This window comes from Xenopus laevis, chromosome 7L, assembly GCF_017654675.1.
Source record: "Xenopus laevis strain J_2021 chromosome 7L, Xenopus_laevis_v10.1, whole genome shotgun sequence".
NCBI classification, from domain to species: domain Eukaryota; kingdom Metazoa; phylum Chordata; class Amphibia; order Anura; family Pipidae; genus Xenopus; species Xenopus laevis.
The window spans coordinates 55791490-55807822 of NC_054383.1; the positions used below are offsets into that span (position 1 = coordinate 55791490).

At 40.0% G+C, this 16333-nt stretch overlaps 1 protein-coding gene and 1 pseudogene across 3 annotated transcripts; both read left to right on the top strand.

Moving 5' to 3' along the window:
* The first annotated feature begins 4987 nt into the window (after positions 1–4987).
* On the top strand, positions 4988–7010 carry LOC121395439 (annotated as a pseudogene).
* A 722-nt stretch (positions 7011–7732) lies between these two features.
* Positions 7733–14776, top strand: LOC121395440. 3 transcript variants are annotated; one of them, XM_041568991.1, is made up of 3 exons: positions 7736–11252; positions 13657–13741; positions 13838–14776. In XM_041568991.1, the coding sequence occupies exons 1-2, from the start codon at positions 10382–10384 to the stop codon at positions 13671–13673; spliced, it is 888 nt and encodes a 295-aa protein (XP_041424925.1). In that variant the 5' UTR covers positions 7736–10381; the 3' UTR covers positions 13674–13741; positions 13838–14776. The 3 variants fall into 3 exon arrangements, with proteins under 3 accessions (XP_041424924.1, XP_041424925.1, XP_041424923.1); XM_041568990.1 differs by lacking the exon at positions 13657–13741 and having other exon boundaries at positions 7733–11252; XM_041568989.1 differs by having other exon boundaries at positions 9904–13741.
* Positions 14777–16333: the final 1557 nt, after the last annotated feature.

The following is a 16333-nucleotide window of genomic DNA, read 5'->3' on the forward strand; positions in this document are numbered from 1 at the left end:
GTAATTCTTAGCGAATTTGTTACCTGTTGGGCCAGCTCCTTCTCTTCTGCAATTGAGTTACACTTAATTGCAGTGATTTCTCTAAGCAACATGCCCCTGGTATATGCCTTAAACGCATCCCATAATATTGAGGGATTAGCTGTGTTAGTGTTGAATTCAAAGCATTCCTGGATTTCAGCTATTATTTGCAGTGATGGGCGAATGTATTCGCCAGATGCGAATTTGCGGCGAATTCGCCGCCAAAACACCTGCGAAAATTCACCCAAAAAATTGGCCGGCGTCAAAAAAAAAATTTTGCGGGCGTCGAAAAAAAACGAGACGCCACCGCCATTTCACAAATTTTGCGCCGTTTCACGAATTTTCCGGCGAAGCGAAAAGGTGCAAATTTGTCCATAACTAATTATTTGTTCATCTTTATCTATTATATCCAGCCATACCAGGTTTAGAGACCACCTATTGACTATGTTTGCTGTGGGAGCTTTCCAAGTGGTGAGTAAAGGGGCATGATCTGATATGCCACGTGGCAACCAGTCACCTGGTTTAAGCCTGTAAGGAGTCCCTTTGAGAGAAAGATGTAGTCCATTTGGGATAGTGAGAGGTGGGAAGTAGATAAACAGGAGTATTGAAGGTCAGTAGTGTATGAGTGCCTTCAGCTCTCTGTATCTATTGCATCCATCAAACTGGCCAGTGTAGTGGGTGGTAGGTGTGTATGAGTGGGGTCTCCTATTCAATCTATCCAATTGTGGATTTAATACTGTGTTGAAATCCCCTGTGCAGATTACTTTTGCTTGTGGTTGGGGGGTTACAAATGCTATCAACTGGTGAATACTTTCATCAGCACAAAGAGTAGGTATATACATGTTAGCTAGCAGAAATTCTGAGGCATAAATGTGACAATGTATAAATACAAATTTACCCCTGGGGTCTGTCTTTAGTGTAAAGAGCTGGAAATTTAGTGTTTTCCTGATTAGCACCGTGGTGCCAGCTGTATAAGTAGAGTAGGCCGAGTGATAGCACAAACCAACCCACAGCTTTTTTAAAGACGTTAATTTGCCTCCTGTGAGGTGGGTTTCTTGTAAAAATATCACATCAGAGCGCTGTTTTTTAAAGTAGTCCAAAACCAGCATGTGCTTGATTGGGTCATTCAGACCTCAGTACAGCTCAGTACAGCAAAAGACATATTATACCTTTACGTTGCATAAAATACCTGTAAAGTCTCTGTGCAATATTGTGTCCATCTGTCCTTTCCCACCCGTTCTGCTTAAGAAAAACAAACAACCATAAAGCAGAAAGTACCTAAATTACTGCCTCCAAAGTGAGGGGAACAATGTAAACTGGCATCCTTCCAGTGATGCACGGGGGTGCAGAAGTTAACATTAACCAGCTTAGCCGTCCTGGCTGATACCACGGGTAAGCCTTAGACAAGGAAGAGGAGAAAGGCCTCTCCGTCGGCTCCTGATGTGCATGTTCATAGTGAAGTATAGCCAATCTTGCGCTGTTTGTTGGTAGCTGTGTTGTGACACTTCTAGATTGCTGCTTCATATTTATAACAACATGGAAGAAAATAGAGGAGGAACAATGCTCCACCAAACTTAGTTGCGATGTATTTGTACCTGGATAGAGAATTGGCTAAAAGATAGACTACAAAGAGTGGTGGTAAATGGAACATTTTTTAATTGAACCAGTGTTGTTAGTGGAGTACCGCAGGGCTCTGTACTAGGTCCCTTGCTTTTCAACTTGTTTATTAATGACCTGGAGGTGGGCATTGAAAGTACTGTTTCTATTTTTGCAGATGATACTAAATTGTGCAGAGCTATAGGTTCTATGCAGGATGCTGCCACTTTGCAGAGTGATTTGTCTAAGTTGGAAGACTGGGCAGCAAACTGGAAAATGAGGTTCAATGTTGATTAATGCAAGGTTATGCACTTTGGCAAAAATAATATAAATGCAAGTTATACACTAAATGGCAGTTTGTTGGGAGTTTCCTTAAATGAGAAGGATCTTGGGGTTTTTGTAGATAACAAGTTGTCTAATTCTGGGCAGTGTCATTCTGTGGCTACTAAAGCAAATAAAGTTCTGTCTTGCATAAAAAAGGGCATTGCCTCAAGGGATGAAAACATAATTATGCCTCTTTATAGGTCCCTGGTAAGGCCTCATCTGGAGTATGCAGTGCAGTTTTGGACTCCAGTCCTTAAGAGGGATATAAATGAGCTGGGGAGAGTGCAGAGACATTCCTCTTTACTGCGTTAAACTTAGGCCGCTGCCTTTGGACCTCCAACGAGTCCTGGTAAATGCCAATGTTCACATTTTCATATGGCAATTGGCCTTTGGTGCGGGCCATTGCAAGGATTCTGTCCCGGTCTCTGGAATTTAATACCCTAGCCTAGCTGGAGCACTAGGGGGAGGAGCACTCATGGGAACTTGGTGAGCTCTTTCAATTGAGAATGTTTTGGTGAGGGAGTCTACCCCAAACATTGTGGTTAGCCATTGTTGTATAAAGTTTTCAGGGGACTAACCTTCCGCCCATTCGGGGAATCCAAGCAGCCTGATATTATTTAGTCTCAAATGATTTTCAAGATCATCCGCTTTACTTTGCCATGCAATTACAGCCCATAAGTGATCTTTGCGGCAGTGGTTGCCTGTCTTGCTCTGTAGGATCCGTAATGGCGGTATCTTGGCTTGTAGGTATAACTAATTAAGGCCACTGGAATGGAGCCGAGCTAACTTGCGTCCTCTCACATCAAGCTGGTAGCCACACCCCAAAAGGACAATATTTACTTAAGTGTACAGTATATATACCAGTTTGGTAAGATTCTTTAATATGCCACTTAATATGATATAAACTGTTGCTTAAGTATTCATTTTGGGGGTATAGTTTTCCTTTAAAGAAATATCAGCAATAGCCAATCACAATGGTTCTACTGAACTATTCAGGTAGGTGTTAGCTGAAAATCACAGAGGTGTGAAAGTGAGATCTCTTCAAAATGGTTCAGGGGCATAACTACAGAGGACGCAGACGCTGCAACTGCAGGTGGGCACAGGAGGTACAGGGGGCCCCATGAGGCCCTAATTAATGAGCATGGTACCATAATGACTGCATCATATCTTCACACTTTTTTTCAGTTTCAGCTAACACCTATCTGAATAGTTCAATGGAACTACCACTGACTATTGATTGTATTTAATTTTTTTTTGCCAATAACCCCTTGCAGTAACTCCTCACTTCTTAATCTGTGTGCCAATCAATTCACAGGTATAGGCAGGTTGGGGAGAGGCTAGGAACTGAAGCCACCATAGAAATGAGGATTCACAAAAAGGATCCTGAGTGGATATGAACATTTGCTGTAGATTTCATTTTACATGAGTAAGATGAAATCTGCAGCAAATGTTCATATTCACTCAGGATCCTTTTTGTCAATCCTCATTTCTGCAGTGCCTTCAGTTCCTAGCTTCTCCTTTTCCCTAATATACAGTTATATATACCTGTGGGAACAGGTACTATACTGGAATGCATTAAAGTAGTGCTACAGAATCATTCTCACCGCTCTTTGCAGCGTTGGGTGCCGACTGTGACTCTGCCCAGGTCAAATACAATCTACAAAATATATTCCAGCAGCAGTCCGTTTCAGTGAAAAAATAATTTATTTGTGCGACAAGTGAAGCTTCACTTGCTGGGAAACAAACCAGTGGTGTATTTCAGTGGCAATGTTACAGTGTGGGGCATGAATATCTGCATATCTGCCATCAATACCCACTGCATCTCACTGGATATAATGTGGGGGGGGTATACACTGAAACTCCCTGCATGGAATGTGCTTGTTTTTTCATATAGACCTGGCATTACATAGGGTTGCCTCCTTTTCTGGAAAAAAATACCATAATATTGGTATCAGAGATCATTTTTACCAGCCATGCCAGTAAAATACTGGGCAGGTGGAAACCCAAACTGCATATTGTCCCGGGGGGGGGCAGTACCCACTGCATCTGTAGTACTGAATTTTGGATATTCAACAATAAGCCCATACACGCAATGGGTTAACAGATATCTGCCTTTCCATCAATGGCAACTGTGAAGGTGCAAGCCTGGACAACAGTCATCCTGCCATAAAACAATCCTTGTAGCTACAGTAATGTCCATATCAAAGAGATGCAAATAACTGGACATACTGGTGTGGGTGCAGGGATAGCAAGAGTTCCCAAGGGAATGACACTCTGCTGGATCAACAAAGGGACACCTGGAGCATTGGGTTATGGGATTTCTTTCACAGTGCATCCTAACTTGATTTCAGTCCCTTGTCTATCTAAGAAGAGATGAACCATCTTCAAGAAAAGCTAACATCGACCCGATTGGCTGGGACTGTCTTTTGGGTGTGGCTGTTTTGGGAACAGGGTAGTATGTTTGTTTGAATTGTCTTCCTTATGTGTATATAAAGAGCATTGTAAATACTTTATTAGTTAGTCACTTTCCACTCCCTTCCATTGCATCCTTCCCTATCCCTTTCTACCTCCCTCCATGTTAGTTAGTTCCCTTTTTATGTTATACCTTTTAGTTCCTTTGTAAATAAATACCACTTATTTAAAGATCAGTCTGCCTCAAGTCATTAGCCTGGCACCTCAAAATAGAGCAGATCTAACATATTGGCACCCCAGATTTGAGGATTTCAACTAAACCCATCATCGTAAGGAAAAGGAATCTGCTTGGCTGAGAAGATTTGAGAAGCCTGAGACTGACACGTTAAAGGTCTGACCAGAAAAGAAAGCCTGGAGCCTAACACAGGTAAGTATATGTTTCTTTTATCTAATTTTAACTGGTTATTGTATTAGAAACGTTTCTGTTTTTTTAGTGGAAAGAAGTTAAGGAACACTTTAAGTAAGGTAGTAAGGTCAGTTATTGTGTAGAAACTATGGTATAGTTTGTTGTTGTTCTGAAGTTTAGTGTTTTGTTTGTGTAAGTAATTGTTTGTAGTGTGTATTGTTTGTTGTAAACATGGAATTTGTTCAAAGATATGTAAACAAATATGCCTCAGCTGATTACCATTCATGTGCAGATGAGTCTTTGACACATCAGTTTAAAAGTCTACTGACACAGTGTCAAAGTTACAACAATAAAGTAAAATGTAATCATCTTGCAAAAATGGTAAAGAAAATTAAAATGGCCAATTAAATATTAGCATTATTAAAGATGAAAGTTATTGCTGAGAATAAGGCAGAACAGTGGAGAAATGAGAAGGTCCAGTTTAGAGAAAACTTGGAAAAGTTTGGTGAGTCACTTATTGTAGCAGCTAGCACTTCAGAAGAGCATATTTCAGAATTAGAAGAACTGAGGGAGAAGGTAGAACTGTTAGCTAAACAGAATGATTTGTTAGAAGAAAAGTTGAAGGATTGTGAGGAGAGATGCAGGCTCAGAGAACAAGAGGTGATATCTTTAGAAAGCAAGGCTGGATATGAACTAAATGTCCCAGTAAGTGTCTGCCCTGTTACTGAGCAAGAGATAAAAGATGGAGAACAAGGTATAAGACCACAAACATTACCTAGTCCATCTCTCTTTAGCCCCCAATCAGAATGTGCTAGACAACAGATCAATAATACACATGGGCCAACTGATAATAATATTCATTCAAACTCAGCAGCACTGAAAATACAAGAGGTTATAAGTTTGACCCAGATATTGGGAAAGTTTGACACTAATTTATCCCCTATTACCCTTTCCAATAAATTGGAAGCTGTGGTCAAACAATATAACCTTGGAAATAAAGATGCATGTGCCTTGCTTAGAGCATGGCTCCCATATCAGTTGGCTGCAGAACTTAGGCCTCCGGTTGGTAAGCACATTGGGACATTGTCCAATATCAATGAAAATTGGGGAGGTACCACTGAAAGGTTAAGAGAGTTGCAAATGATTTTGGGTGGGCATGATACAAGAGGTACAAATGCATTGGAGAATGCAAGGTATAGGAAAGGAGATGATCCAATGTTATTTTGCACTGATTATCTCTCCCTATATAAAGTTGTATTCAACTGCCCTGATATGTTGCCAGATGAGCCCAATTTCCTCTACTCAATGGCAAATAAATGTAATGTTGATTACAACACAAGAACTGCCCTTAGGTATGCCACCTCATACAACAATTTTATAAATACACTTAGGGATTGGTCTCAGGAGTCTTTTGAATTCCAGAGACATATTTCTGTTGCTTCTAAAAACCACCAAAGCAGGAGATTTCCACGGAAATGTTACAGTTGTGGTAAGTATGGTCATATTGCTCGATTTTGCAGAACTTCTGCCAATCAGCATGATACTTACCCAATCCATTCAATACAGAGACAAGAGGGGGATGCACAGGAAAATCTAAATGATTATCTCCTAGACCATAGCCCTCCATCAGAGCCTGAAACTGTTGTCTCCTCTGATAACATAGACACAGGTTCCAATAGTGCAGGAGATCAAAAGAGAGCCAAAATGAGCCCAAAAGGGAATTTCACACACCTCCCTGTAAAACAGGAAAAGAAGGGACAACTGCCCCACCCTTTATGCTTGGGTGAACATTCCACTGTGGCTTTACAGCAGTTGGTCTCACATTGCTATGCAAATGCTAATGGACAATTTAGCACAGTTTGCCCAGGGTGTACCAAACACAAATATGCCTGTTTTCTAATGACAAGGAATGTGATGGAATTAAAACTAGATATGGCCATGACCACTGTATAATGGATATGTACTATGTTATTTGTAATTTTATGTATATTAATTATATGTATGTTTCTTTTTCAGAGTACTAGTGGAAGAACGATTGTCCATTTATCCTGTAAAATGAAGAAGATACTGTGATTTTAAAATTGATTTTTGTTTCAACAGGTTGTAGATTTGTTTTAAGGAGCACAGCACCTGATGACTTTGTGTCTTACACTAAATAACCCTGATTAACTGGATAACTGTATTGTTTTTAAAACCACGTGGTACAATCAATGAGCTCAATAGTAAAATAATTGTTTGCAAACAATTTAAAAAACAATATTTAAACTCAATAACATCTCTTCACAATACTGGTGTCCTTGGTATATTATTAATTTATTGTCCACAGGTATTTGTTTTTGTTCATGTATTTGTGTTGTTAAATGTAAATGTGTTTATCTTTGTTTTACATGTTGTCTCTGTTTAGTGTTTTGTGTGTTAGTTTGTATACAGTATTAGTATCTTCATTGTTTTAATCAAAACACTGCTAAAAATAGCAGACTGTGTAATTTTGAATATTTTTTTTTTTTCCAATTTTTTTTTGCTCTCTATTTGCATAATGGTACCTACGTTTTTCGGTACCAAATGGGGGGTGATCATAGTTTTTCTTTCCTAAGTATACAGTTGTGTGTGCTTCAACCACCTCACATAGGTTCCTTTCGGGCAGAGTGCAAAGCAGTGTATAAGCCCTTGCCATGGGCCAATTATACGGCAAAAAGGAAAAACTGCAGCACCTCTTATTTGCAAAATGTGAAAAAATGTATTGCAATTGGTCAGTAACAGGCAACGTTTCGGGCCTTGTCTTGCCCTTTCTCAAGCCTGCCTGATAGTGTGTGATACAAACATTTATCCCCCACACTGGGGGAGTGCACAATATCAGGACCCACCCCCAATCAAGTTCAAACCAATCAAGTGAGGACATTGTGAAAGTCCAATAAAGTCCAAGTGTTATTCATTTTCCGTGTGTCTTGTTAATCCATATTCCATACTGGGTATTTAGTTGTACTTATAAGAGAAAAATTTCAATAGTGACACTTAGTGATTAAAAATTAGAATAAAACAATGTATAAGGTTATAGAGGCTGCAGTACCTTTTACCCGGAGAGGATAGTTCCAAATGGAATCTCCTCGATGCAGTCCGGGATCATGTACCCATTCTTCATAAATGTTGATAACCTTAAAAGACAAAAATCATGTTCAGAAAAATGTAAACATACAATAAAAGGTTAAAACCAATCAGAACAAAGGAGGGTGTTGTCTGACCTAAGTGGAATAGAAGGGTATTATAACTTAAATAAAGCACATAGGTGTATATTCCCTATTAAGGCCCTTAGGCCAAAGCGTACCCAATTTATTTATCCAGTACATTTCTTTTCTTTTAAGGACTTTTAACCGATCGCCCCCTCTTCTTAATTTGGGGACGCCATCTATAATCTGAAATCTCAGCTGACTTGGTGTATGTTTCGCTGTGTGAAAGTGTGCAGGTATAGGGAGTTCGAGGTCTTCGCATCTTATGGTTGATTTATGTTTTGAAATTCTGTCTTTCACTTTCTGAGTTGTTTCTCCCACATATCCTAGTCCACACGGGCATTTGATTAAATAGATGACATATGAAGATTCACATGTGAAAAATTGCTTGATAGTGAATCTTTTCCCAGTGTGGGGATGTGTGAAACTCTGTCCTTTGGTCACACTGTTGCACTGCGCACAATTCAAGCAGGGGAAAGTTCCTGGTTTAATATCAGCTAGGTATTGTTGGCCTGTTTTCTTAGTAGGGCCAATATCCGCTTTTACTAGGGTGTCTCTGATATTCCTCCCTCTCCTATAGGCCATCAATGGAGGGGAAGTGAACTCCTCAATGTCTGGGGAGCATTTTTGTAATATATGCCAGTGTTTGCGTAAAACCGTGGCTATATGTTTACTGGCCGATGTATATTGGCTTACAAAAGCTAGTCTCTTTTGTGTCTTGGGTATGTTTTTGTTTTCAAGCAAAGTTTCTCTCGGAACACTTTTCATATGTTCACCGCTCTCAGTAAGGGCCTCTTTAGGGTAGCCTCTATCACTGAAGCGTTCAATCATTTCAGTTGCTCTTATGGGGAATAACTCTGGATCTGATACAATCCTTTTGATTCGAGCTAACTGTGTCTTGGGTAGGGATTTCTTAAGAGCTGGAGGTTGGCAACTTTTATAGTGCAGTAATGTGTTACGGTCAGTTGGTTTTTTGTACCAGTCTGTCTCCAGACGGTTGTTATCAATATATATGTTCAGATCTAGAAAAGAGACACATTTTTGATCAGAGACAAGTGTAAATTGGATTGTGGGTACCACTGTATTAAGCCAGTTGTGAAATTCTAGTAAGGTGTCCCTATCACCATTCCAAATCATAAAAATATCGTCTATGTATACAGTGTGAAGAAAACAAAACGTTTGGATATACATACTGTTCCTCGAAGCTTGCCATGTACAGATTGGCATAAGTTGGCGCCACATTACTCCCCATGGCTGTGCCCCAACGTTGCATGTAGTATGTGTCTCCAAACAGAAAATAATTCTCATATAACACTATTTTTAATAGATCAATCAAAAAGGATTGTTCCGACCCGCTGTGATCAGTGTTTAGCAGACTGTCACTCGCTGCTTGTATCCCCATCTCATGTGATATTGAGGTATACAAACTGCCTACATCCAAACTTACCAGAAGAACCCCTGTATTTGGTAGGGTAATGTTCTGTAGTTGATTAAGCAGTTGCATGTTATCCTTTAGATATGATCTAGTGTTAACGACCAGTGGCTGTAAAACCCTATCTAGGTAGGTTGCTAGAGGGGAGAATACTGAGTCTGTACCTGCCACTATGGGTCTACCTGGTGGATGGGCGGGATCTTTATGTATTTTAGGCAGCGTGTACAAAACTGGTGTCATTGGATGTTCCTTTATTAGAAATTTTTTTGTGTCTTTCTCAATTATACCATCCTCCACCCCTTGGTCAATGATTTGTGCTATGCGTTTCTGTATCTCAGGGAGGGGGTCCTTGCTGACTTTTTTGTATACCTCCTCATTGCTCAGCTGGTTTAGAATCTCTTGTATGTATTGGTCCCTGTCCATCACTACTAGGGCGCCCCCTTTGTCAGCTGGTTTGAATATTATGTCTGGTTCGTTCATCAAAGTACGCAATTCTTGTTGTTCATACGTTCTTTTTCTCTTATAAGTACAACTAAATACCCAGTATGGAATATGGATTAACAAGACACACGGAAAATGAATAACACTTGGACTTTATTGGACTTTCACAATGTCCTCACTTGATTGGTTTGAACTTGATTGGGGGTGGGTCCTGATATTGTGCACTCCCCCAGTGTGGGGGATAAATGTTTGTATCACACACTATCAGGCAGGCTTGAGAAAGGGCAAGACAAGGCCCGAAACGTTGCCTGTTACTGACCAATTGCAATAAATTTTTTCACATTTTGCAAATAAGAGGTGCTGCAGTTTTTCCTTTTTGCCGTATAATTGGCCCATGGCAAGGGCTTATACACTGCTTTGCACTCTGCCCGAAAGGAACCTATGTGAGGTGGTTGAAGCACACACAACTGTATACTTGGATATCTCTGCCAGTGGAAGTGCTCCCAGACTCAACTACAAAGTTTCCCAATGTCTCAAACTAACACTGTGGAACAGCAAGGGTTAACTTATGCATACAGTGAAGAGGAAGCTGCAAGAATCATTGGCCTGGATACTGGAAACAGTGGATTCCTATCGATCCCTGGTAACAGAAATCTACAGAGGTTGTTGGACAAAGAAAAACGCCGCTTGGTTGGCTTGGAACTGCATTCCACAACACTGACTGAGTATTACAGGGTTAAGAGAATCCCTAGAGGCCTGAGAGTTAATCTGCGCCCCACTATATTCACTGATAACGTGGACTTTAAACAGAAATATGAACAGATACTAAACAAATGCTCCTTTGACATTCTTCTGCTCAACATTGAATTCCTGCAGCGAGAAATCCCTGCTGCGAAGCAGAGAGTCACGGACATTGAAAGGGAGCTGAAAGCACTAACTCCGATTGAGGAGTATAAGAAATTACTCACCCAGATTGATTCCAACCTCGCTGAACATCGCAGGGATATAGAGGAGCGGAAAAGAAGCAAGTTTCAACGCGATTCGGAGGACTACAGAGCAGGACAAGTTTATCGCTGGACAGAGGGAGAGAGCAGCCCGCGCACGTCTGAGTCGCGTGACGTCATCACACAGCGCCAATTCAACTCGCAGCAGCCGCAACATAGGCAATACCAGAGGGGGAGAGGACAGTATCGCAGGCCAAAATGCTGGGGGACAAGACCGCTTAACTACAGCAGTGAGGAGCTGTCGGGGGGCGAGTCAAGCACAGAGGCTTTTTTAGGAGAAGGCCCCCAGGACCACCGAGGCACCAGAGAAGAGGGGGCAAAAGGCATCAACGTTCCAAGAAGCAGCCAAGCACAGAGACAGCAACCTGGACGCACAGCACGCCAACAACCAAAACGTTAGTACACAATATTTCCTCCTTTCCCCTCTCTGAACAGCAAATAACATTACTGAACAAAGGCTTATCATTTTGCCCAACCAATCGGTGTGATTCTTTCACCCTAGACATTGATATGGAGAGGTTTTTTAGAAGCCTAAGACTTAAGTCCTTCTTTAATACACCCAGGCCACTTGAATTCACCTATTGCAATACTGGGTTAGGACATTCTCAACTGAGTTTGAAAAAACTTGGCCTACGAAATAAAAGCACATTTGTTCCCCCACCAGGTGATAATGCTGTGGAAACATATATTAAGATGGTTAAAAAAGATATTGATTTGGTCAAAAAAAACAATATTGATACTATTCCTGCCAATGTAAGGTATAATATGTCTAGGAATGAACAACAAGAATTGCGTACTTTGATGAACGAACCAGACATAATATTCAAACCAGCTGACAAAGGGGGCGCCCTAGTAGTGATGGACAGGGACCAATACATACAAGAGATTCTAAACCAGCTGAGCAATGAGGAGGTATACAAAAAAGTCAGCAAGGACCCCCTCCCTGAGATACAGAAACGCATAGCACAAATCATTGACCAAGGGGTGGAGGATGGTATAATTGAGAAAGACACAAAAAAATTTCTAATAAAGGAACACCCAATGACACCAGTTTTGTACACGCTGCCTAAAATACATAAAGATCCCGCCCATCCACCAGGTAGACCCATAGTGGCAGGTACAGACTCAGTATTCTCCCCTCTAGCAACCTACCTAGATAGGGTTTTACAGCCACTGGTCGTTAACACTAGATCATATCTAAAGGATAACATGCAACTGCTTAATCAACTACAGAACATTACCCTACCAAATACAGGGGTTCTTCTGGTAAGTTTGGATGTAGGCAGTTTGTATACCTCAATATCACATGAGATGGGGATACAAGCAGCGAGTGACAGTCTGCTAAACACTGATCACAGCGGGTCGGAACAATCCTTTTTGATTGATCTATTAAAAATAGTGTTATATGAGAATTATTTTCTGTTTGGAGACACATACTACATGCAACGTCGGGCACAGCCATGGGGAGTAATGTGGCGCCAACTTATGCCAATCTGTACATGGCAAGCTTTGAGGAACAGTATGTATATCCAAACGTTTTGTTTTCTTCACACTGTATTTTCTATCGTCGCTACATAGACGATATTTTTATGATTTGGAATGGTGATAGGGACACCTTACTAGAATTTCACAACTGGCTCAATACAGTGGTACCCACAATCCAATTTACACTTGTCTCTGATCAAAAATGTGTCTCTTTTCTAGATCTGAACATATATATTGATAACAACCGTCTGGAGACAGACTGGTACAAAAAAACCAACTGACCGTAACACATTACTGCACTATAAAAGTTGCCATCCTCCAGCTCTTAAGAAATCCCTACCCAAGACACAGTTAGCTCGAATCAAAAGGATTGTATCAGATCCAGAGTTATTCCCCATAAGAGCAACTGAAATGATTGAACGCTTCAGTGATAGAGGCTACCCTAAAGAGGCCCTTACTGAGAGCGGTGAACATATGAAAAGTGTTCCGAGAGAAACTTTGCTTGAAAACAAAAACATACCCAAGACACAAAAGAGACTAGCTTTTGTAAGCCAATATACATCGGCCAGTAAACATATAGCCACGGTTTTACGCAAACACTGGCATATATTACAAAAATGCTCCCCAGACATTGAGGAGATCACTTCCCCTCCATTGATGGCCTATAGGAGAGGGAGGAATATCAGAGACACCCTAGTAAAAGCGGATATTGGCCCTACTAAGAAAACAGGCCAACAATACCTAGCTGATATTAAACCAGGAACTTTCCCCTGCTTGAATTGTGCGCAGTGCAACAGTGTGACCAAAGGACAGAGTTTCACACATCCCCACACTGGGAAAAGATTCACTATCAAGCAATTTTTCACATGTGAATCTTCATATGTCATCTATTTAATCAAATGCCCGTGTGGACTAGGATATGTGGGAGAAACAACTCAGAAAGTGAAAGACAGAATTTCAAAACATAAATCAACCATAAGATGCGAAGACCTCGAACTCCCTATACCTGCACACTTTCACACAGCGAAACATACACCAAGTCAGCTGAGATTTCAGATTATAGATGGCGTCCCCAAATTAAGAAGAGGGGGCGATCGGTTAAAAGTCCTTAAAAGAAAAGAAATGTACTGGATAAATAAATTGGGTACGCTTTGGCCTAAGGGCCTTAATAGGGAATATACACCTATGTGCTTTATTTAAGTTATAATACCCTTCTATTCCACTTAGGTCAGACAACACCCTCCTTTGTTCTGATTGGTTTTAACCTTTTATTGTATGTTTACATTTTTCTGAACATGATTTTTGTCTTTTAAGGTTATCAACATTTATGAAGAATGGGTACATGATCCCGGACTGCATCGAGGAGATTCCATTTGGAACTATCCTCTCCGGGTAAAAGGTACTGCAGCCTCTATAACCTTATACATTGTTTTATTCTAATTTTTAATCACTAAGTGTCACTATTGAAATTTTTCTCTTATTTTTCTCTTATAAGTACAACTAAATACCCAGTATGGAATATGGATTAACAAGACACACGGAAAATGAATAACACTTGGACTTTATTGGACTTTCACAATGTCCTCACTTGATTGGTTTGAACTTGATTGGGGGTGGGTCCTGATATTGTGCACTCCCCCAGTGTGGGGGATAAATGTTTGTATCACACACTATCAGGCAGGCTTGAGAAAGGGCAAGACAAGGCCCGAAACGTTGCCTGTTACTGACCAATTGCAATAAATTTTTTCACATTTTGCAAATAAGAGGTGCTGCAGTTTTTCCTTTTTGCCATAGTTTTTCTTTCCTAAAGCCCACCAAAAGATGCAGTAGATACATGAAAATGTTTTTACAATTTTTATTATTTTTGTTTTTTTTGCAGCTCTCATTTTCTGTTATTTTTTTTAAACAGAATGTATTGAACAGATAATAATGCTACGCATATGGTCCTGCTCTTGCTCTTTTATTTCGAGGATCCATGAAACTACATAGAAAAAATTTGGGCCCTGGATCAACTGAGTTTGGTTATATTTTGAAAGGCAAATGTGTTTAGAACTTTTGAATTTTATTAAAACAGGTTTCAGAACAACATTACTCACACATTGTTTAGATTAAATGGAAAACATAGGGCACAACTTTCATCATAGAATAAGTATGTTTATGTGTATACAGTATATATATATATCACTATAAGTATGTTATTAATATTTATGTTTTTAGTTAATGATGTGGTTTGTTGTTTTTACATAGAAGTGAATTTAAATGTAAAGTTAGAAGGCATTATGTGGATAAAAATAACATTAATATAAGAATATGCAGACTAGCGAACAAATGTCTGTAGTATATAAAGTTTAATTTGATGTTATGCTACATGAAATGCATGTGTATATGTCATGTGCAATGTTTGGTGGTATTGAAAACCGATGTTATTGCCATATCTTATCATGTGTGAATGTGAGTAAATGGTGTATTGTTGTATGTCCCCTGCCCATTGGCATAATACACAGAGAGAGCCACAGGTCCGAAGAGGATTTGCCACAACTTGCGAAGAGGATTTGCCACGACAGTAATTATGTTTGTTTTCATAGAATATCCAAAAGTATGTTTGTCATTCTGACACACAAAAAAAAAGTGGGGAATGTAGTACTGAATTTTGGATATTCAACAATAAGCCCATACACGCAATGGGTTAACAGATATCTGCCTTTCCATCAATGGCAACTGTGAATGTGCAAGCCTGGACAACAGTCATCCTGCCATAAAACAATCCTTGTAGCTACAGTAATTGTCATATCAAAGAGATGCAAATAACTGGACATACTGGTGTGGGTGCAGGGATAGCAAGAGTTCCCAAGGGAATGACACTCTGCTGGATCAACAAAGGGACACATGGAGCATTGGGTTATGGGATTTCTTTCACAGTGCATCCTAACTTGATTTCAGTCCCTTGTCTATCTAAGAAGAGTTGAACCATCTTCAAGAAAAGCTAACATCGGCCTGATTGGCTGGGACTGTCTTTTGGGTGTGGCTGTTTTGGGAACAGGGTAGTATGTTTGTTTGAATGGTCTTCCTTATGTGTATATAAAGAGCATTGTAAATACTTTATTAGTTAGCCACTTTCCACTCCCTTCCATTGCATCCTTCCCTATCCCTTTCTACCTCCCTCCATGTTAGTTAGTTAGTTCCCTTTTTATGTTATACCTTTTAGTTCCTTTGTAAATAAATACCACTTATTTAAAGATCAGTCTGCCTCAAATCATTAGCCTGGCACCCCAAAATAGAGCAGATCTAACAGCATCCCACTACATATAGGGGCAGATTCACTAAGGGTCGAATTTCGAAGTTAAAAATACTTCGAAATTCGACCCTCGAATTGAAATCCTTCGACTTCGAATATCGAAGTCGAAGGATTTAGCGCTAATCCTTCGTTCGATCGATCGAAGGATTTTTCGTTCGATCGAACGATTAAATCCTTCGAATCGAACGATTCGAAGGATTTGAATCCAACGATCGAACGAAAATCCTTCGATCAAAAAAAGGTTAGCAAGCCTATGGGGACCTTCCCCATAGGCTAACATTGACTTCGGTAGGTTTTACCTGCCGAAGTAGGGGGTCGAAGTTTTTTTTAAAGGGCAAGTACTTCGACTATCGAATGGTCGAATAGTCGAACGATTTTTCGTTCGATTCGTTCGATTTCGTTCGAATTCGAACGAATTTAACCAATTCGATGGTCGAAGTACCAAAAAAATACTTCGAAATTCGAAGTATTTTTCATTCGAATCCTTCACTCGAGCTTAGTGAATCTGCCCCATAATGTGCTTGTTTTGTTGTTTTGTAAATAAAGACTGCATCTCACTAAGCTAAACACTTTTTAACACTTCACTAATATATCTCCCTTTGCTAAAATTAAGGGGACATCTGTGAACACAAATGGATGGAGATGCCATATACTATGATCTTATTTGGAACTCACAGGATAACTAGAGGTAGTTGG